The 23,025-nt window shown below is 39.1% G+C and overlaps 1 protein-coding gene across 1 annotated transcript in view; it reads right to left on the minus strand.

Annotated features, from left to right (window-relative positions):
- Nucleotides 1-310: 310 nt before the first annotated feature.
- The window catches only part of LOC112982177 (excitatory amino acid transporter 1), a 65,259-nt gene continuing 42,544 nt past the window's right edge, over nt 311-23,025 (minus strand). The window contains exons 4-10 of the mRNA XM_026098370.2: nt 20,301-20,505; nt 18,862-18,904; nt 9,921-10,216; nt 8,165-8,398; nt 5,822-6,016; nt 4,211-4,345; nt 311-2,919 (exon numbers count right to left, since the gene is read on the minus strand). Of these exons, the coding sequence (XP_025954155.1) occupies nt 2,715-2,919; nt 4,211-4,345; nt 5,822-6,016; nt 8,165-8,398; nt 9,921-10,216; nt 18,862-18,904; nt 20,301-20,505 (1,313 nt within the window). The 3' untranslated portion in view covers nt 311-2,714. The remainder of the gene's footprint in view (nt 2,920-4,210; nt 4,346-5,821; nt 6,017-8,164; nt 8,399-9,920; nt 10,217-18,861; nt 18,905-20,300; nt 20,506-23,025) is intronic.

A 23,025-nucleotide genomic window follows, 5' to 3' on the forward strand; every position in this document is an offset into this window, starting at 1 on the left:
ATTTTCCAGGTATCAATATGAATTTATATGCTTGAATTTGGATGAACTTAAGCTGGATTAACTTTGATTCTTTTTTTTCTTACTATTCCTCCCAGCCCCTCCATTCCTTGCATTCCTTTGTCTGTCCAGTTTCACTTATTTATTTATTTTTGTTCATAAAAGCTCAAAGAGATATCTGAATGCAGAAAAGGCCTTGCAGTGTAAAATAGCTTGAAATTCCTGAAATCGCATATTATGAAAATGTATACTTTTGAGTTCTTCTGAAGTTTCTTCTGTTTCAGAGTCTTTGAAAGAAATCACAAAAAAGCAGTAATGTAAAACTATTTTTATTGAAAATACATCTACAAAGTAATGTTTCTCAATCCACTCTGGGTGCATATCAATGCAGAACCAGTGAGGGATAGGGAAAGGAATCTTTCTATAATACCTGATTTCCATAAGAAACAAAGTTAGCATAAAAAAGATCACAGACTTTGTGACACAAATCATTTTTTTCAGCTGATGTCATAGAAAGACAGCCATTTACATTAAGTCTTTGCAATGTATTTCCAAACAGATTCTTAACAAAAATTAAATTGTTAAGCCATAAATTCTACAGTTAACTTTTATACACACATTCTGAATACAGTATCTATATAAAAATATCTCTAATTACATATCAGAAAAGGTCTGTCTGTATTCTAGGTTTGCATTCTGTTAGCAAAAAAAACCCACACTTGTTTTCTTTCAGTCAGAGATTCATTTAGAGCTTTGTAGGTCTGACTGCTCAATACTCTGTATTAAACCCTGCTTACTTCATTTACTGGAGATTTCCTGCCCATATTGTCTGGGTTACTCCGCTGAAGAAGATGGGCAGGAATTGTCAGTCAAAAAAACAGTCTTGCCTCGTTGCTCAAAACATGGGAAAAGATTTGCCTTTAACCAGCATGCTGACGCTTTCACTACAGTTACTTGTACACCACATTGATATTCTTTTAGTGACAAAAGCAGCATCTTGAGCATTTTTTGAGTGGCAGCTGGGACACTGCAAGGGAATCCTTCATTTCTTTCATCAGAATTTTTTGGGGGGGAGGGGGGAGGGGGGTGAAAGAAGGAAACCAAACATTTGAATAAGAAAGATTGTTTAACAGTAGTGTGCCTTTCAGTTAGTATTTCTTCATTCCCCCAACTGTAACTGCATTATAAACTTTCCAGTTTAACTTCTATAACAATACAAGGTAAAAAGGGAAAAATATATAATTTATATTTCTAGAAAAGGGTTTCATCAGGGAATAATGTTGAAATGGAAAAAAAAAGCCACAGGATTACAAGTGCATTATCTCCCTTTTTTCATTCTTTCCTTATCTATTCCCTGAAGGAAACCTACAATATTGCGCTTGAAAAAACCTTTCTAATTACATTTTCAACATTTATTATAGTATTTATTATTTTGCAATTTATATATTTTTTCCTAGTAAAAAGTAAAAAAGCACCCATTAGTTTTACTTTCTAAAGGATTATTTTTTATTTTTGAGATACTGCCGATAAACACACAAAGATTTGGAAACTTCACATTGAGATAGGGAGCCTTCTTCTCCAGATGGAAAAAACATAAATCCAGCTAATAGCTTCATTACTTATCAATGGAATGACCAAGCATTTGGGAGGTTTCCAGCTGGAAAATCTCCTCTTGGTCGCGGGTATTCGAGCAATGCCATTTCAGCACAGACTGATTTAAAAACCAGTCGTAGTAGGATCTGAGCATCTCACCCTTCTGTACCTTCTGCAAAGTGCTGGCACTGCCTTCTATTCTTAGTATTGTTTCTGAAGTAGATAACTGGCATATCCACAGCATGCTATGTTCCTTTCAAACATAGAGGAAGTCACATATCCTGTCCCAGAGACAATACAGTCTAGGGCTTTGCTCCTGTGAATACTTATGCCATTAGATAGTTCAACTGAGTTGCAGCGCTGAAGATAAGGGGGCAAATCCAGAAGGTGAAGCTAAGTAGGCTAAGTTTTTCTCAAGATCAGCTGAGGCTAATGTGAAAAATTGTGTCCAGTTGAAATCAATTTCTCAGAAACGATGTTTCAGCTCAGCTGATAAAAGTGCTGATTGGGGTTTTTTTTGTTTTTATCTATACATCTTCTCCTTTTTTATCCTTTCGTTTAACATCCTTCTTTTTATTGCGCTGCTAGTAATAGAACAAGGATGTAACACTATAGAAAAATAACATCAGATAAAAAAGTGAAAAGCCTGTTAATTTACTTAGCTGGATGCAGTTATCAAGTTTAAAATGTTGATTGTGTGCTTATAGATGTTAGGATGTTTGCAACAGGTATTTAAAAAAATAAAACCATTTTCAGGCTCTGTTATCTGTTTTTACTTTCCAGTTCATAAAAAAAAAAAAAAAAGAATAAGATCACATTTACAGGACTGAGTAACATGTACACTGGTATGTTTTATGATTTAATAGACGATCTCTCTTTTTTTATCCTCAGTTAGCACATGTCTAGCAGGACCAGTCATGTTGCCTGTTAATTTTTTTTAAGTGGGAAGCCAACATATACCTTGATCACTGCTAATTTGGAATATATTTTCATTAATTCTTTTCCAATGCTAGCAAGAAGGGAGAAAACAAGGACTAAGTGGGCTTGGTGAATTCAAGATATAAATGGCTGGAAAAAGTATAAGCTTTCCACACTTGTAGTGTTGGACTCATGCCTTCTTTACCCTACATCTTGGTTTCACTATCTAACGGTTTCTCACTCTCATTTTCCTGTGAGATCAGTTGGTATGGTTTCTTCATTTCGTTTTCCTCTATCACAGAATTGCCCATCTCAGCATCCCTGTTCTTCAGCTCGTGCCGTGATAAATGTTCAACAATTCCTGCTCCAATGGAGTCTCCCAAGACATTGGTAGTGGTACGGAGACGATCCCTATGGAGAAACAGTAAATCAGCCTTGACTTTACCACTTGCTCAGGGATGCAAGCAGACTAGTTGTTAAAATGGCCTTTGCAAATAGCTACTAGATGATTCGACAATGTTACGTGTATTCATTCATCTGAACAGTTAATGCCATGATTCCATCTGTAGAAATTAACAGCTATACCAGGATTCAGAGACACAAAATGTGTCTAATATTAATTCCTGGCAACTTCACAGCAAGAAACAGTTGATGTGCGATGAGGACGATAAAGGGACCATATGGTAGGTGCTTCTTGGAGGCATTTCTGTACTATAGTGATTTGGGTTTATATCCTCCTGAGATTTAAGCCAATGAGAGTCTACCTTCTTACTGTCATTTCCCTCGTGACCATAAACTATGGCCAGTAATTTAGGGTGAAATCCTGCTGAAATGATTCCAAGTAAGCTACAACAATTCAGCCTTCTTAAAGATCTCTGCCCAGAAGATGTAGGAGGCAGCTTGACAAGGAGTGACTGGCTCCTTACTTGGTGAGCGTCCACCTATATAAGGCTACAGGCATGTGGTTAGATAACCATTTGAAGACACTACATTCTGATAAAGACACGGACAACTTTTTGTGGGGCTCTTTTGAGAGGGAAGAATCCTCTGGAAACTGTAACTAATAGTGATCAGAAATAGAGGTCAGAGGAAGCCTTCTGTCTATGGTTTAGTTCCTGGACCTAAGGGTTTTCCCCATATACCTACAGCTGTTAGTTAGTCTTCTGCAGACAGAGGGATGGAGAAACTGAAGGGCAATACATTGTGCTGGCTGGATAGGACAGTTACTCAGAAGTTTTTCATTTCTTTGTCCACAGGGAAGACATATGAACCTTTCCTGGATTAGATAGCCAGCAGGGCTGCAATGAACTGGGTCAGATCTGAATCAGTGAATTTCCATACTCTGAGCCTGATTGAAGGAAAGGTTTCCATTAACAGCCTACAAAAAATAAAAAAACTAAAGCAACTCTTTAATAATTGAATTACATACAATGTGTCTGAAAGTTTTTCTTAGTACCCTAAGGAGCCAAGTTTCCACGTAACCCTTTTGCACGCAAAAGGAGCCATCATTAAGTAACATGCCCCACCATCTGCTCCAAGAAAAGACTTCAGTTGCAAGAGACTGTAATTTTTAACACTTTTTTCCAACTAACTTCCATAGCAAAAGAAGAATCTCACTGATCACAGTATTGTCAGAATGCCCCTGACTGTTGTGCTTTTAAATATGCTCTGAGCCTTTAGTGGCTCTATCAGAAATACTTACAAGAACCAGTCCACTGCAATGATAAGAGTGATATCATCTGTAGGCAAACCTACTGATGTGAGCACGATGACCATGGTGACCAGTCCAGCTTGAGGAATGCCTGCAGCCCCAATACTGGCAGCTGTGGCTGTGATGCTGTGGGTAGAGAAGGCAAGAGCAATTAATTGACTTCCACAATAAACTCTCCTTATCATCTGGCAAACATTAAAAACAGATATGAAGCAAAAAGCAATTTCCCCGTAGTAAAGAAAGAGATGAACGCAGTCCCTAATCTGAACACTGCACAGCTCCAGGGGAGTGTGGATCTTAATCCAAAATGTTTACACTTAACCTTTAACCAGAACCCTGAAACATGGTTTTGTGAGATAGTAAATCCACCGTTGGATGCTAAGGGCCAGTCAAAAACATTATAGCTACCTGCCATCACCCATTAAATAAATTCACTCTACCAGCTCAAGCATGTTAGAAGAAAAGCTGAGGAGATGATTCTGTCCTGGCAAATCTAATACAGGAATTTGTGTCGTCTGTCCATGTCACTACACCTTTACACCAGGTGCAGTATCATCTGTTCTGCAGAAGCTGGCATTCAGCCAGCAGAAAGCAGAAAGCTGGCAGAAACCCTGAATCATACACTCTAGTAACTTGACGGAGATTCGCTTGTTCACACCCGATTTAGGAAAAGTTTGTTCTGTCAAGTGATTTGGCAGTGAGCAGCTCTAGTACTAATGAGTGTGAAACTGTTGCCTTAGACTCAGGATGTGCCTCATGACAGTGTGAAAGCAGCTTTGCCTCCTGTTGATGAATACTGAATTAAGCAGATGGATTTTATGGAGAGAAGCACTTCTTTTTGAAAATCTTCTACATTCCCAATTCACCATTCATCTAAACTTTCAATGCTCCTGAGGGATAAATATCTGTCTCTCTGTCCTGCAGTGTCCCCCTTCCTTTCTGACATCTCTCTCCTGCACATGTGTCCATCGCCTTTTCCTCTTAAACTGTTTGATTAACATAATGAAATTACTGCAGATCAGTTATCATCGAGCGGTACTTAGTGGGTTGTTTGCTGTTCCACCTGAGATGTGAAGGCGTGTGTATTCGAAAACACCTCTCTCTTCTCTAGCTCTATCCATTGGTCTAATGGAAGGTATTATTGCTCCTTATATAGCTTGCTCTGCTTGTGTCCTGAGACCATCGTGACTAGAAAAGCGTTACCCTCCAAGCATCAGCTCTGTACCATGCCACTGTGCTGCTCTTATGGTGCTGCTTTGTACGTGCATTATAAGCTACCTGGTACTGATTATAAGTCTACAGCTCCCAACAGCTGCATGAGATCTTAAGAAAGAAAATTTAAAAGTTGTTAAAAGCTGCTCCTGATGACTGAAGTGCAGTGATAGGTGTGTCATGCTACAGTTTTTTAAAGGTTTACCTAATGGAGAATATGTGCTGTGGGGCCTCTTCTGTGCAGATGTAAATCATTACATTTATTCAGCTACTGTAGCTGTAGTTCTTGCTTTTAGCTCTAGACGCTTTTGTTTAATCTCTCATATACTGGCAAGAAGGAGTCATCACAAAGGTGCTTTTATTAGATGTAGGTAATAATGGCTTCTGTACCTGATTGTGATAATCTGCCCAAAGTTCAGATCAAAGTTGTTAACCTGTGCAATGAAAATTGCAGCCAAAGCCTCGTATAAAGCAGTTCCGTCCATATTAATTGTAGCACCGACTGGGAGAACAAATCTTGTGACTCGCTTGTCCACTCTGTTTATTTCTTCTAGACACTTAAATGTAACAGGTAGTGTGGCAGAACTGAAAAAAAAGAAAATAACACACAGTATAAATTCTACAGAGAGGGAGAAAAAAGATTGTCATGCATTATAATGACAAAAGAGACTGTCTGACAATTGTCTGTTCTAATTGTCTGTGTGGGTTTTGATGACTTAATGTTTATGTGAACTACCAGCCTATTAAAGAAAAAAAAAAAAAACAGGCTGGATTTAAACACTTCTAATGGCGGAGATTCTCCTGACGCCCTTGGAGAGTTTTTCCAACGGGTAATTACTGTCACTTTCCACATAGTCCCTTGTCTGAATTTGTTTAACTTCAGTATTCAATCACTGGATTTTGTTATACTTTGGCATGCTAGGCAGAAGAATCTATTAAAAAATTCCTGCTCCCCATTTTTGGTGCCCAGGGGTTCTGATTAAATCACTCCTAAGCAATGTTTTTCACTGCTAAACACACTGAGCTATTCAAGCCTTCGGTATGTTTTCTATTCCTTTAATAGGTCTCATGGCTATTTGCTGGATCCCCTGGACAAGGCATTCTGATGGATGATTACACTACTCTATTACTTTAATCTTGTTCCCCTGTCGGTACGTCCAAATATCATATAAATAGTCATTTCATTGAAGGATCAACCCAACTGATCACTTTTGTTTCATGTTGTACTGGAATGCCCATTGAGCCAACATGACGCCAAATTCCTCTTCAGAGACACTGCCTCAGAATGAAGGATAATGTGGCCATTCTGCAAGGGTGGCTTGCACTCTTTGTTCTTAAAGATATGTCTACATCTGATTACACCAAAGCAAAGAGGTTTTTCAAGACCCAGCAATTCAGATTACTCTCTCTCAATGATCTGCCTCTTCATTGCTAACTATTTCACAGACTTTCATGTCTCTGAAATCTTTATCAGTGCTGAGTTTATCTTTCATTCAGATCACTGATAAAATGTTATGTAAAGAAAGACCTTGTAAGACTCTGCTAGAAAATCTGTCATATTTTGATGACAATCAACTGACAGTTGAATTTTAAACAGTTTTTAATCCACTTACAGTATGTCCTCTTGATCCGGCATCAGTGTAGGCTCTTACTCAGGATCTTGAGCTGTGCCAAGTGGAATGTCTTACAGAAGTCTGAACATATCTCATTAACGCTATTACTGTGACCCACTGATGTTGTAATTTCATAAAAACAGATACTGATTTAATTTGCCACTATTTATTTTCTCTTAATTTCACTATGTTGACTGGCATTAGTTATATTACATTCATTTTTAAATCATTATTAATCAAATCCCCTTCCAGACATTCCACTAATTTGCCAGGATTGACATAAAAATGTCAAATGTGAAATTAATAATTATCCTCCTTTGCCCGTTAGCATACTGGCATAATTTTCGTAAAGCCCTCAAAAGCTTTTTCAGTGTTACAAAACTTAATCAGATTTCACATTAATGATCCAAATAGCTTCTCATCCAGATCTTTAAAATAAACCCAAACAGCAGTACCTTAGGTATAGATATGAGGAATGGTGGACTGAAAACATCTATCTTTAGGGGCCACTTTTAAAATTTATTAAAATGGAAGGTGTTTCATGAATGGTCATATGATATAGGAAATTTATATTTCAAGACAATAATGTTTCCTTTTATCATAGAGATGAACAGTATGTTTATTAATCTGAAGACCCTCTGAATTCATCAACAAAGAGCAAAAGTGGCATCTCTGTTGCAGGGTATGATTTTGAGCCTAGAACTTCACCTGTAAAGAAAAGCTCTCAAACTCTCTCTCAGAATCCCCCCCCATTTGCCTCGCCATTCTGCCATACACAAATGTAAAACTTTGCTTGTCAGCTTCATCCTTTGCCAACAAACCATGACAAACCACTTACAAATCAAGGCTAATCAGAGTCAAAGGCTTCCAATCATACAGGCTGCATCATCAAACAGACCTATTTCAACCCTGCTCGAAGGTTCTCACAGAACATAAAAATAGACAGTCCAAATCAATATAATGATAATAGTCTTCTATATCAGAGAGTAGCAGAACTGAAATAGTGTCCAAATGAATACTTGCTATCTATGAATAGGGAGTTAACCAATTATATTAGGCTAAATTGTTTCTCAAACCTGTAATATTAAAAATTATTTAGCCTTAAAATATCGTACTGTACCTGGAAGACGTTCCCAAAGCTGTAACTAGTGCCTGAATCAGTCCTCCAATAAATACCCAAGGGTTCTTACGAGTGATCAGAAAGTAGAGAAGAGGTAGGACGATGACAGCATGAATTAGCAAACCAATGATAACTGTTACAGTATACATGGCAAGCTGACCACCAATCACACCCATATCTTCCATCTCAACAATTTTTCCGGCAATCAAGAAGAGGATTCCAAGTGGAGCGTACCTGCAAATAAGAAATCAAATCAATATTGTACTGAACAAAGTAGAAATCCACTCTCCCATCCACACCTTTTTCGTTTATATGCATGCATGGATGTAGGATTTTACTGGTCGGATGACCATAATTATTCAGAAGCAGTTAAAGATCTTAACTCTTTAACCCTTAGCAGGCCAACGTGGATGAAATCACAGCAGTGACCATTTCTGGTAGGCTCTGTTGGATTCAGGATCTGGTAAGAGAAAGTCAGGAGAAGAACATTTATAGCATGCCTTTCAGACATCTGGAGAGGTGAGCTCCCTTTGGAATTCAGATGTTCAGGCCACGTCTGGGCATTCCCAGTGGGGCATAGGATAAATCACCATGATAGCAGGAATCTACCTGTACAAAAGAGGTTGGCTGCATTGTGGGGTAGCTGCAAGGGTGGTAAAAGCTACTTTTCCCTCTCTGGTAAGCACAGCTACAAATGAAGAGCTAGCTCTATGGGTCAAACTCATTAAGATCTTTAGAAACACAATCCTGTTACAGCTGGACTTTTGATACAGCCTTATTTCCATGAATGTCCTCTTATTTTTTTATACTAAATGACCACAGAGCACCATTTATCCAGTGCACCTCAATTACACTTTTAGCCATCAAATCCATGTAGAAACTTCTCAAAAGTAACAATTCTCACCCACGGTTTATTATCTTAACTGTAGTTGTGAAGAAGAAGGAGAAAAGACTTTTGCTTTGTGTAGATGTTTCCTGGCAGAACAGAATTTTACTTATTAGAAAAATATATTTATTTCTAGTTTTCCATCTTGTACTAATCATATGTGGATGTGCTGTTGGGTAGGGCTTTTTTTTATGTTAGCTTTTTTTTGGTAAGACAATCTGCTGTAGTAAAGAAGGCAACAAGACATTTCAGGCATTATTTCTTTTCATAGTTTAACCTTCTACCTGATAAATACTGTATCTTCATTGTTGAAGAGACTTCACAGGTAATGCTTGAGGAGGAATAGCTTGGTTTTATTTATCTATTGAACACAAAGAAAGTAGCAAAAATGGTGCCTATCTGTGAGCAGTCCAGCTACAATGCAAGGATATATTTATATGCTACACAATTGCAGGGACCAGTTGTGGTGCAAAGCAATGATAACAAGGTCTTACTGTGTAGAGATAAGATTATGCAAGAGGTTTATCAGTTTTCTTTAGTGAAATCAGAGTAGCTTACAAGGAAACTTTGGTGGCATATTGCTGTGATTGCTGTCTATTTATAAAGATATAGTATGGGCCTGTATAAGCTTGGCAAATTCTGCTATGGCCACTGATTTTCAATCACTCTTGTGAAAGCGTACGTATGTTTTGGCAAATTATTGATACACGGAATTACAATTTGTTGATTCATTTACCAAAAAGTTAGAAGACAGTTAAGATATTATTGTCTGACTTCCTGCCAAACACAGACTCTTGCTATCCAGCGGATGTCTGTGATGAAAAAATGTTATTAATGACTTAGCATAGTATATATCAGAGAGGCACTTACCACATGATTAGAGCTACCAGTCGCATGATAGCCTCATTCAGGCTATCAAAGAAGTCTTTTAATGCCTGACCTTGCTCCTTCATGCTTCCAATCACCAGGCCAAAGCTTATTGAAAACACCACCAAGCCCAGGGCATTCACTCCATTTACAGAGCCTGGGACAGGCACTATTTCCTCTTTCATCCGGGTGAGGGCTTCCATGGCTTCTGACACATTGCTTATTATGGAAGCCACTGTGGATGTGTCGTTGGGTGGAATATCTACTTTAAACATTCTCTTCTCATAGTTAGTTTTGAACTAGTAAAACAAAAAGAAAAGAAAGGTAGGAATTACTGTGAATTATAGCAAACAAAGGTAAAAATCTTCACACGTTAAGTAATTAATATTGGAGGACATCTGAATTCTTGATGTAATATTTATTGGTAAAGCGAACAGAGATGAAAACCTGGCTTTACTGAAAGCAACATAAAACCCCCATATTAACTACAAGAGCTAAAGTTTGACCCTTAGCTTCCAGAGCTCACTATCTCATGTACGTAAGTCAAAATCAAATATGCACGTCCATCATACTCCTGAATTTTGGGATGAAACTACGGATTCTTAGTTTGTGTTTTTATAAATTGTTATTTTTCCCAACAACATTTTTCCTTTATACAGCAAGGCTTTTGAAAAATAGGTCTTTTACGGATAGTTGCAATCTTTGCATGTGCTGCAGGATTTCCTTACTTTTTCATCTTTTTGAATAAAAAAAAAAGATTGAAAACAACCTAAGTATTACATACCTCTTTCTTCCTTTTTTAAACCTGAAATTAGGACTTTGCCATGGCAAAGCCATTAATTTTCTCTGCTTTTGCAGTAATAAATCTCCAGTTATGATTTATCTCTTTATTAGGAAGAGGGTTTTACCTGAAATGGTCCCTTTATAGGACAAGCAAATCAAATTCAATATCTCAATATACTGCTAAATCTCCACTTCGAAAGCCAGACTTCCACCACCTATTATTTTTCCAAAGAGATGCATATCCTGATTATTTCTCTCTGGGCTCCAAAAAGGCCTGCATCTCTGTCCTGTTTAAATTCTTTTGTGCATAAAGACTACTAAATACCTCTAGAAAAAATATTTCAAATTTATCTCAGGATGCTAAATACCGTATTAAAGCAATGGGGTGCACGTGCCAAGTATTCAGCAACTTTGGATATTAATTTCTTTGGGCCTGCCTAAAACACCCGAAGAGTGAGCCCAAGAACTGTAGTATTAGTAATACTTGGAGACTGTTGCACACTTTGAAAGTATTCGAGTGAAATGGAGTTATGTACTTCTGACTAAGATGGAAAACCTGAATATCAGCACTTAGAAACACCAATCTGAATTTCTGTTATTTTCCATACCTGAATAGTTTTGATGTGCTCCTAATAGATATTTGCTGTATCCCCTGAAGGCTTAAAGACCTTTAGAGTTCCAAGTAAGAGTTGCTTTATAGAAAATTTCTGAATAAAATATAGCAGAACAAGTGTCCATGGAGGTCAGCTCAGTTTTAAATGAGATTTGCAAAAAAGCTGTAAGACTTGGGCTGTTAGACTTGGGCTGTGGTTAGACGAGAGAGCTGAGCTGTTGTAACAGTCGGCTGACAGTGCAAAGCACAGTTCCACTCCTTCACCCCCTCCCATCCATTCTGTGATGCTTTCTTCTCCATGCCAGTTCTAGTGTGAGCTCTCCATGAGCCATTATTACTCCTTAAGCTGACAGGAAACTAACCCAGCAAAAAAGTGGCCATGTTTTGGGAGGAATGAGGAGGTGAATCTGCTCACTGAGGAATCAGTTGAATGCCAGAGATGGCAAAACACTGAGAGTGGGACTACACCGCCAGGGAAGGAGGGGATGGGGTTGCCTGTTCAAGTGACAGAGAGCTAGCAGAGTGCAAGTGGAAATGATCTGGAAGTTAACACCAAAGGAATTTTACTTCAATCTTGACAATACCATTTAAATACTGCCTAATACTGTACATCAAACACTTCTAATTCTTTCTTTATGTATATGGGTATGATAATTATATTATATATGTATTTTTTATTTCTAAGTAGAAAAGAAACCTAGGTGAATTTACTTAAGTCAGAAGTCTGAAAGTGGTAAGTATGCTGGGCTTGTGGGCATGCAGATTAGACCAACACTGAAAAGCAAGCTACTTAATGAGCACTGGAATTAAAGCCTGATTTCCTACAGGATTTCGTATGGATTTATTTCCTACTTTCCCTAGACACATCATAACTATCTTCTCCCCAGTTCTCCTCCACGACCCTCAGACCTTCTCTCACTCCTACCTATTCGACTAGGGCAAAAGCAACATGTGGTATGGCTGTTCGACAGTGACAGATGTACACTGATTGTCTGACTGGCTGTTGCCCGTCAGAACAGGGTAGGCGCTGTCATAACTGCTTTTTCCTCAGTGGCAACACAGCCTGGGTTTTTCTGAGACTTCTCCCCCTGTGTCGGATTAGGCTGGAATTGGCCATTGGGCCTAAAAACTATGAGGGGGGGACAGAGAAAGATCTGGGCAGCTAGAGAGGAAAAAGCACATCACATGAAGTGCCCTTCCTTTGAAAATCCAGTTGGAACTCTTCTTAGGAGGTAATAGCATATTCCTTCTTTTTCAGCATTGATTCTGGAATTGTGTTCCAGTGGGAGGCTGCCTTTGGTCCTTTATTAGTTAGGAGTCTCTTCAGAGCTATAGCAGGGATTTTAGGACCCCAGTTAGCAATGCGAAGCCTTTTTCAATTTCAGCTATGAGAGCGGTACACAGATATGTAGACCTTTTCTGTTGACTTGCTCTGTTGGTAAGGTGTAGGTATTCACAAATGTTAGCTTTAGCTAACACTAACATTTTAGTGGTCATGAGAAAGTTCTTGGTGAAGCGAAAGAAATTAAGGAAAACCAAATAAAGGAATTGAAAAGCAGACTTCTGCCTAGGAAAAAGTGTAGGTTGAGATTTAGTTTTTGTTAGTGCCTTCTCAGATGACACTAAAGGCAAAACACAAGATTGCTTGACCCCCACAAAGGGAATTTGCTGTGAAAAAAGCCAACTGTGAAAAAGGGTGAAAAGGCCAACAGATGAGAGAGACCTTCAAGGGGGGCAAAAATGTCAGTTTTGAAATAGATGAGGGAATAGCAGAGTTGATTATTACTCCCTCTGCAGAAATACTGGTGATACAGAGCATTTTGTGAGCTGATCCCCACTTTCAGGCAGATCTGTACTGGATCTTGGTGGGAATCAGAGTTATCAGACGTCTATAGAGATCTGAGTAAAAACACTTAACTGGAGTTCTTTTAGCTCAAACTGACATTTTAATATCATACTATGATTCTGCAAGTCCACATTCTTTTGTGTCATTCAATACTGGAAGAAATTAGACAAAGAAAAACTGCTCATGTAAAAACACACTGCAGGCCTAGAGATCTCAAAAGAGCTGGTTATGTTTCACTAGAAGTCTCCACACCTACACTGATGATCTGTGAAGGGCCAGTACAACATCATAGAAGTCCTGTCATTGCTGAGGATAAGTTTGGGCCATTTTGTCTCAAGGCAGAGATATTTTGCCTGGTAAGGTTTTAGATAAAAAATATTCATATATTTTCTTTATTTTCATTTATAGAAAGCAAATTAGGAGCAAGGTAGATATTATTTGATACATATTAATCCTAATAGCTTTCTATTAAGAACTTTATCTGCAATGAAAATATAAAAATAACGGCATTTCTGGACTTCATTGCAAGACATGGTGTTAATGAACACCTTTAAAAAAGTTTAATTATCTCATTATGAAACAGACAATATATTTACTTTCTTGCATAATATAATGAATTACCTGTTTAAGCTTTTGTTATTCTTTTGTTTTCATTAATGGTACAAAATACACACCACTCTTGAATATATTGCATAACTTTTTAAGAAGCAACTTCACACCATTGCAGTAGCACATTCCAGTGGTTAATTTGCAATCACATGTGTAGCTGCTCTGAAAACTCATGATTTACTGCCAGGACTTTGAGATAGTACAATTAATTCTATCTGTGCTGAGTCAACGTGGTGGTGTAGTTTTTAGTGATAATGACTTGAAAAGCAACAAGCTTGCTAGCCCATTTCTCTGAACTTTAAATGCAAGCCTAAAAAAATGAAAAGAAATGAAGAAAATAAGACAATGATATCCCATCTTCCTGATTTCATTTTTCTTTCCTTTCCATGTGGACTTGTGTGAACACATCCTAAGTATCTACAGAAGAATGGATGAAACAGCTTAAAGTATATCTCAACCAGCCAAGACTCTCACTAGGAACAGGCAGCATGTATTAGTTAGTAATCACATGTATGGATATGTGATTAACACTTCCGATCCACTTGATAAGGATGAGCTGAGGGAAGAATATTAATTAAAAACATATCAGAAGAAATACACTTATCAGATGCACCTTTCTAGTTCAGCTGGCATCAAATTCTGGATTTCTGCAACACAATGTCCACCCCCTGCCAAAACTGTTAGACTGATTCTCTTTCTCCAGATGCCCCAAGTTCACTTGTGTTTCTTTTGTCTTTTGATATATCATCAAGCACAGCATGAAGAACGAGCAGTTAAAATGCAGCATCTGCCTACGAAGCAGGCTGCTTAGAGCTGCTTAGCCCCAGGATAGATAGGATCTTCAAATCTAGCAAGGAAAGAAAGATGAAGAGATAAAGGATGGAAGTGAAAGATATCAAAGATTTCTTAAGATATCCCCAAACTGGATAGCTTTAGATAAGCATTGAATGTTTGCACTCAACCTTTTCAGGTTCTCCTATAACTAATAAAAATTTCCCCTAACCCAAATGGTCAGCACATAGCAAAGGCAGCAATATGTGTCACATGGGAATAGCCAGCACCAGAAAGTACACTGTCTGGTTTAAAAATCTGCTTTTCCCAGCAATCCCCATCTGCCATTCATATAATTGGCGAAAGTACGGATCTATGGATCACAGAGTGCCAGCAGGACTCTGGGCTTTGACAGGGACAGGGGGTGGCTAGCAAAGAATGGAGTGAAGCTGAAGCCCAGCACTTCCCAGATTATTATTCTTAGCTTCACTTGCTAGGCAATGGTGGATCTCTGTCCCTATAAGCTCTCCTGGTACAAGGGGCTGAATGGTACCAGTTAGGCCTGAAATGGTTCTGCTGCTTCTCAGGTGGAGGTTTAAATGTAAGGATTTCCTTCGCTCTTCGGTGGGCGCTCTGTCACTCCTGCAGGGACTCTTCCTGGCTTCTGGGATCTACAGCGGAGGGGCCAGTCTGGAGGGGAGGGGGCACTTGGATCCATCATTCTTTCTGTTTCCTGGGAAGAAAATACGCAGAGAAGGAGGCGGCGAGAGTTTTGTCTACCTCAGGGACTTGCTGAGAAAGAAGAGCAGGAAAGGGAATCCAAAGGAGCAGAGGACTGAATGTGAAGACCTTTCCTGAATGAACCCTAGGGTCCTAGCCTTCCTCCAGGCTCTTCTCCCATCAGCAATCCTATAAACTCTTGCCCAGCTCCGTCTAGAAGCCTGTTGTCCTTCAGCTCCCCGCCTTGGTTATCGCACTGCACACAGCCCTTCCCTTTCCTTTTGCATGAGAGCAATTTCACACCCAGAAAACTTCTTTACCCACTAAAATGAATTATGCTAAGGAAAGTGCAATTTTCCATGTCTTTGCATTGCAACATTTCAGCAATAGCTGATCTTTTGAGCGCTAAGGATAAGGTGACAACTTCAGAAATGGTAGCTGGTTCCGTGTGTTGGTGGAGCTGCTTTGGGAGATGCCTGCAACTGCTGGGGAAAGTAGCTGGTTCAAGCCTTGCTGTGAGTCCTAACACAGTCGGTAGGGTACCTGTATGCCAGCAGTAGTGAGAAAGGAGAAAAAGCTTCCAGTGGGTTCCAGTACAGTCAGGAAATAAACTTGCTCAAGGGTACTGTAAGAGAGTTTGTGAGCAGCTAACATATCAAAGGATGGGATTTGAACGTGAAGCATATATGTCAGTGATGGCTTCCATATGGGCACAGCTGTGTATCAGTATAAACCCTTTGGGCCAGCAAATGCAGTGCTACAGAACCAGATTAGCGCCAGACGGATAATCATTCTTTATAAATCTTCTGAGAAACATAGGAAAAACATGATGGAAATTTTTGAAAAGAAGGTTATAGGGTCAGATGTGCAACGTCGTGTGGGCACCTATGAAGCTTATACATTCTTGTGTCTCCTGTAAAATTTTTTTTCTGCCTAAAAATCTTAATTTTGATACTTGATTCAAAAACTAATAGCATCAGTATGACAGATTTAAAATCCTGGTGCTTCAGTAAGCATATCTGCTGATGAAAGTCAGAAGCAACTGCCATGAAACATTTCCTGTTTATTGAACAGTTTCTAGGAATCCCTTTAAACTGTAAAGCACAGGAGAAATACAATATATATAATGTAAACAGAATCTACAGGACATTTTCAATGAAAAACATAGGATTTATGACTGCTAGTCATTGAGTTGAGTTTTCTGTTGTTGTAGAATACCTAACTGCATGAATTTTTCAAGCTGTATCTTAAAACTGATGAGCTGGTTTGTCCCCAAAACTCCTATTTAAAGTTTTTTTCCAGGACTTTACCTTTTAGGTAAGGAAGGTTAACCTTACACTGATTTCCACTTTAAATTGACTTCCATTTCTTCTTGTATAAACATTTTCTTCATCTTAAACAGCTCTGTTCCCACTTTGGTGTTTTGTACCTGAGTAGTTTCTAAAGCAAGCTTCTTTTTGCTTGGGACACTGTGTTCATTTGATAATCCCAGCAACTATTCTCTCCATTGTGCCCATTTTGCATGCATCTTCCTCGAATGTAGTGACCCGAACATACTGGATATTCCAGACAAAATCTCACTTGTGACTTTTCTGGTAGTAACGATACATTATTTCTTCTACTGGAGTTATCTCGCCTAATATATCCTGGAGCTAGGCTAGGCTTTTTTCTTTTTGTTCTTTTTTTCTGATGATGAGTTCCCATCTCAAAACAGAAATTCCTGTGAGTTCCTAAGTGCATATCTGGAATGTGATGCAGCGCTGTAAGGAGATACCAAGCTCGCCAGTCTCTGCAAGGGCCAATTCACTGTGCTGTTGTGATTTGCATTATATACTTTATAATTACATTATACTGTGCTGGGGCATGCCAGCCTCTTTGGCTGATACCAAGTGCTCCAATGGTTGTGTCATCAATAAATTTCATTTTGTGCATTTTATGGCAATGTGATTCATAAAAATACCAATTGAACTAGGCCCAAGACCTGTCCTACAGCAACTTCTATTATCTCCAGATGGGCCTCCTTCCCATGAGTTTCACAGTTCTCACAATAATCTTACCCCCCCCCTCAGCTATTTCACCTCCTCCATGGTTTTAAATACACTGGTTTTCAGAAGTCCAAATAGATTAGAGCTATTGCACTTCTGTGGCACAAAACAAAGGGATTGTGGGAGAAAATCAGCAATCTTTTGAAAGAAAGACAAAAGGTTAATCTGGCACAATCCATGTTTCACAAGCCTGTGTTAACCTTTATCCTACTTTTCATATATTTTTCATTTATTACAGTACTAAGTTTTTACTCTTTCCTTCAAGTTTTTTCCATCCTTCAGCACAACTGAGATTAGGCTAATTAGTTATTAACTGCCTAAATCAATTCCCCAATCTTTCCCCAATCTTTCTGAAACTGCAATTTGAAAGGCCGTATCATTGCTTTCACCAGTTACCAACAATAACTCCCCAACCTGACAGGTTTATTAAAGTGCTTGCTATCAGACCTGTAATAGTATGCCCTGTTTTTTTCAGTATTTTGAGAAAAAGACGATGTCATTCTGAGACTTGATTATCTTAAATTCTTTGAATTCTGTTTCCTAGTTCAGATACAGACTTTTGTATTTCCATACTGCCATTCCCCATCACTGCCCTGAGTTCATCATCATCCTTACTGAAAACAGAGGCATGGAATTTGTTGGTTTTAGGGCTAGGTGTAGATTATCTTTAATCTTGAACAAATCTTTAATGTAGAAGGTCACTGCTTTTTATTAGTCTCTGTTTATCTGCCTAAAGAAACTTTTACTGTATTTTTTAAATATTCTGCAAGATGTAACACAGCCTGACTTTTGAAAATTTTTACTTTATCCTCTTGCTTTTTTGTTGCTACAGCAATAACTGGTAAACAGTATCTGTTCAAGACTGTGGGGTCAGTACGAAGCTATCAGATCATGGCACTATATATGATAGGTTTCACTGGATCTATATTGTTCTTTTTTTAAGAAAGAAATTTAACTAGTTACTTTTATTTTCTCCTTACAACAGGTAAAGTTAACTAGGCTAGTGACAGGGAGATTTCGGAAGCAAGTAAGCGCAATGTTTTTGGCATTCCTACGACACGGTGACAGGGAGCCCTGGTTTCGATTTTGCTGTTGATGCCCGTAGAACGGTTGCCTCGGTTTCTAACCTATGCATATTCCCATGGGATGTTCTTGAACATGATCCAGTCTCTGTACAGATGGTGCACATCCCAGTTTCTCCCGCTCTAACATAACACTGCTTTTGAAAAGGAAACTCGGCATTGACTTTAGTGAAGCTTGCTATAGGCTCATGAATTTGTCATTTTCAGAAAATGAATTTTTTGACTTCCTAGGCCAGGTGGGTTTTCTTCACTTCTCATAGCAAGAACTGAGAAGGAATGAATGAAAACAAGGCACAGATTTGACTGGAGGGGTTTTGGTGACAGTTGGCAGGGTACGTAAGATTTGTCACTGCTGTAAGTACAAGTGCAAGCATATGATATTCCTAAAGAAAACGCTATTACATTTCACTGTCCTATTTTATTATACGAAGCTATGGTAATAGAGTTTCATTTGGAAACAGCAAAACATTTTTACCTGTTTAAAGCAAGCTTCCACCAAGTTTGGAGGGAACATATTTCTGTGAAAAGGAAAGAAAAGAGCATGAGAAGTAGTAAGATTCTAGTAATGCCTTAAGTAGTGGCACAGCTATATAAAGGAATAGATCAGCTAATTACCAAAGGAGTCCTAAGATGAATATCTATGTATTTATGCCTACAGTGAGCAGAGCTTCACATATACCATTGGCCTGCTTGGCTTTACCAGGACAAGATACAGTAGGGTTGGATAGGTCATGTCCATTGCAGTCTCTGTATCCAATGTTGTAGAGCAAGTCGCCTTAGCAAGCTAAATTGCCAAACAAACAAAGCTCTGTGGCAACTTTTAATTTTGCATTTATTAATGCTGTCTGAATACAGATTAATAAAAAACTCATTAATATTTAGTGCACTTCCACTTCTCAAATGATTTTTGGTCACGTACCGTAGTGTGTCTTGACTTTTACTCTTCAACCTACTGTCTTGTTGTGATCAATATTAATATTAATAAATATTCCTAAAGTTTGAATATTCTTTAGTAAGTTACACATACGCATATAAACGTGTGTGAGTGTGTGTGTGTACCTTTTACATAGAGAGGTTTTGTTTGTCTGTTTATTTTCCATAGTGGTGACATTTCTGATGGAATCAGAGGCAGCCTAACAGACTAAATCTTGAGGAATCGGAGGGTAAACCTCTTCATGGGTCTTTCTGAAGTCCCCCTTCCTGGCAGCATGACCCTTGGAGGCCCTTCTCCATGTCTCTGGCTTCTCCAAAGGGATTAGCATAACACAGATTTTTGGTCTTTACCTGTGGAAGAGCTTCTGAGCTCACAACCTCAGCCTCCCTGCTCCCTGGAATACATCTGTGACATGTTAGCTGTACAAAAGAGGCATTGCAGAGCCTCTCTGAGCAAGGAGAAAACCAGCCATTACATCTGTATTTTACTTGCCAATTGCTGGAATTTCCTTCCCATACCTGCAAAGTTAAGTAGATGGACCCAGTTTGGGAGCTACAATTCAAAATTAAGATGACTAACTAAACGAGGGTTTCAAGTGAAGTGAGAAGCCTGTCAAAAGTTGGAAGTAAAGGAAAGCAGAGGAATTTGGTAGTAAGGACTGTGCTGCGGAAGGAGGGGGAAAGACCCATGCAGACAGCAGGACAGAGATCTTTTGTGTGTGTGTAATATTGCTTCGATTTTTAAAAGCAGTTTCTTCCCTTGCAACTTAGCCTGATTTGAAAATAAATCCATGTATTGTTCTTTAATTTGTAGTGTTGTTGGTGTTAGAGATGTTGGTGTTAGAGATGTTGGTGTCACCTAGTTGAAAGAAATCTGGCCAGTTTATCCAGTCACTGTCTGAAATTCTCTACTGTCATGGTGTGACTCTAAATATTAGTTGTTGTTGTTGGTAGAGAGAATGTGCAATATGATAGCCATACCTGATTAAATCAAGAAAGGCATCTGCTGCTGTCACTTGCACAATTTTGCCTTCTCTGTGCATGTTTTCTTTTGTACCTTTGCCAGGGTGGATGATGACCACAATGATAATACCAATCAGTACAGCAATGATCGTTGTACTCATGTAGTAGACTACTGCTCGGACTCCCATCTTCCCTGATGCTTTACTATCCAGGGCAGCAATTCCTAGTAAATTTAAGCACAAGGACATATACCTCATATAGTTGAGAGTAAAGACTATAAACTCAGCATCGTGAAAGTGGTTTTGTGGGAAGAGTTTTGATGACCAGGACATCTAATACTCTCCAGCACATGCTGGCCCTCCGTCGCAGCCCGCACTGCCGTTGTCTTCCCACCCCACCCCTGTTGCTTGGTATTACACAACTCCTATACGAGTTACAGCTTTCTGTGCTATGTTAACACATGTAAAAGGCAAAGATTATTGGTTTGATGAAGTGTGGCTTTTTCTATATTCCGCTGAGGCAGTATGTGGAGTTTTTAATCAGCACAGTTACAATAGTCTGAAAAACGTGCCTTAGAAATCTGCACCTAATTTGTCATGTTAAGAAAGGAAACAGCACTCTGGAGTGATGTTGATAACGTCTGCTACAATTAAGATGTATGAAGAGTTCTCTTCAATCCTTACTGAGATGACCTGAGTTTACCTCTGTCCTGAGCCATGGGAGTTAAAATAGATTAAATGCTGTTAGCTGGTTTCAGAAAATGCTTGCTATTGTATGAATAAGCATAAGTCTTTTATAAGCTTTGCAAAACTTGTGACATTAATCCTAATTCTTGGCTGGTCTTAATGCATCTGAATACGAGGGTGCTCAGTGTGGCACCTGCTGAAGCATTTGTTCATCACGCTGCATCAACAGGGCTGCACTGCGGTTTTTAAGCGAACGTGCAGTTCTGCCCGGGGGCGGCTCTGATGCTCCAAGCAAGAGCATCTCATGAATGCTGTCCGAAATGGAAATGCTCGCTCTCTTTGCAAACAGGTGCACTTAGCGTGCCTTTCCTTACAATTTCAAGTCGTCAAGTAACTTCCCATACTTCATTTGGAGGCCTACACCAGCTGTCTCAAATACTGCTAATGTTTCCGGTTGGCATCTTGCCTTCAAAGTGCAGAACGATGCAAGAGGCCGGGAAATGGATCCCTTCACTTTATTATCTCCTCCTATGGACCCCTCTATGCCACCGTCTAATCCAGACCTCGGCTGACTGTCCACATGTTTATCCAGGTTCCATCCTTGTATGTATAGAATATAATGGAAGTTGCCCACCTTTTGCTCTGGATGCCAATTTTGCAGGAAAAAGCATGTAAAATAGTGCAAAAGAATTGCCTGAATGTAAATAATATGGAAATATAAAACTAGAATCATGACCAGGCAAAACTAAATATTTTCTCAAAGTGCCTGTCATTACAGATATACCATACTTCTATCTTATAACAGAGGAAACACGTGCTGCTGGAGTTACAGCGAAACCGCTGTGGATAATCACCGATTGTACTGAGATCGAGGCTTTATTCCAGGCTCTGCTCAAATCTTCAAAGTATAAAGCTAATCACATGCTCCATACTTACCGTTTTGTTTCAGCTAGGCATGCCTGTCCTTGCGGCAGAAGCCATCAGTGCCAGTAAGATTTGTACCCACAAAAGCAAGATCAGTAGACCTGCTCCCTGAACTGCTTGATTTATACCTGCCATTGTAGTAGGAGAGCAAAGCGTTACAGGCACGATACAAAACTGAAAATGGAAACCCAGCATTTGAAGCTCTCTGCTCAGCTCTTCCATCTGTAAAACTAGATGATGATACTTGGCTGTGGTAAGTGTTCATTTAGATGGTTTGCAGTTCTGTGAGGAAGATGGTACATGCTGGCAAGTAATAAATAGCTCTCCTATTTTTATAATCAGAAAGTAAATCCTAAAGCCACTCTGGCACTGGATGGAGAATTGCATAGTTTTTTAGATTCCTTAAAATAATGCAAATGTTACTATAATTAACCAATGCTTAAAACTACAGTTAATAATTGTTGGAGTGCTTGTAGATCTGAGTTCTACAATGCTTATATAAGAAAGCTTTTGATAGGAATATTATTTAAAAAGTGAAAAAAATGCAGGCATATGGCTCCAGTCAAATTAGTCTTTATATACTTTGAATTTAAATTGTTCTATGTGCTTACTTGCCATTTCTAAAGTAGCAGAAATGGGCCATGTATTTTTTATTTTAGCTAAGTTCAGTTTTAGACTTGGTTGCATCCTGAACATGGAGAGCTAAACTGAACCCATGTAGTTTGGTGAGGAGACTGGGAAATGCAGAGCTGGTGCATCAGTCAGTTCCTAGCGTCCTGCCCTTGCCGGGGAAGGGGCTCAGGGCCGGATACTGAGCACTGTCAGCGTGAGGGTTCGCAGGCTTAGGTGCTTGCTGTTATAACCAGGTCTATTCTTCCTTTGTACCCTCCACTGGATACTGGGCTGTGTCTCCTACGCTGCAAAAATCACTAGGAGTCAGTGTGGGGCATGTCTTACACCAAAGCTAGCTGCGCTGGAGGATTAGAGCTTGTGATCCTGTTTCATCCTCGGACTGCGTCTGGGATAAAGTGATGCACCGTGTGCAAACAGTATGTCAGGGAGCAAGAGCCATGCTCTTTTCTCTATAAGCTGCTTTTCAGCTTGATTTCCTACTATGCACCCCGTCTGTGCCT

The sequence above is a fragment of the Dromaius novaehollandiae genome, chromosome Z, assembly GCF_036370855.1.
Source record: "Dromaius novaehollandiae isolate bDroNov1 chromosome Z, bDroNov1.hap1, whole genome shotgun sequence".
In the NCBI taxonomy this organism is placed as follows: Eukaryota; Metazoa; Chordata; class Aves; order Casuariiformes; family Dromaiidae; genus Dromaius; species Dromaius novaehollandiae.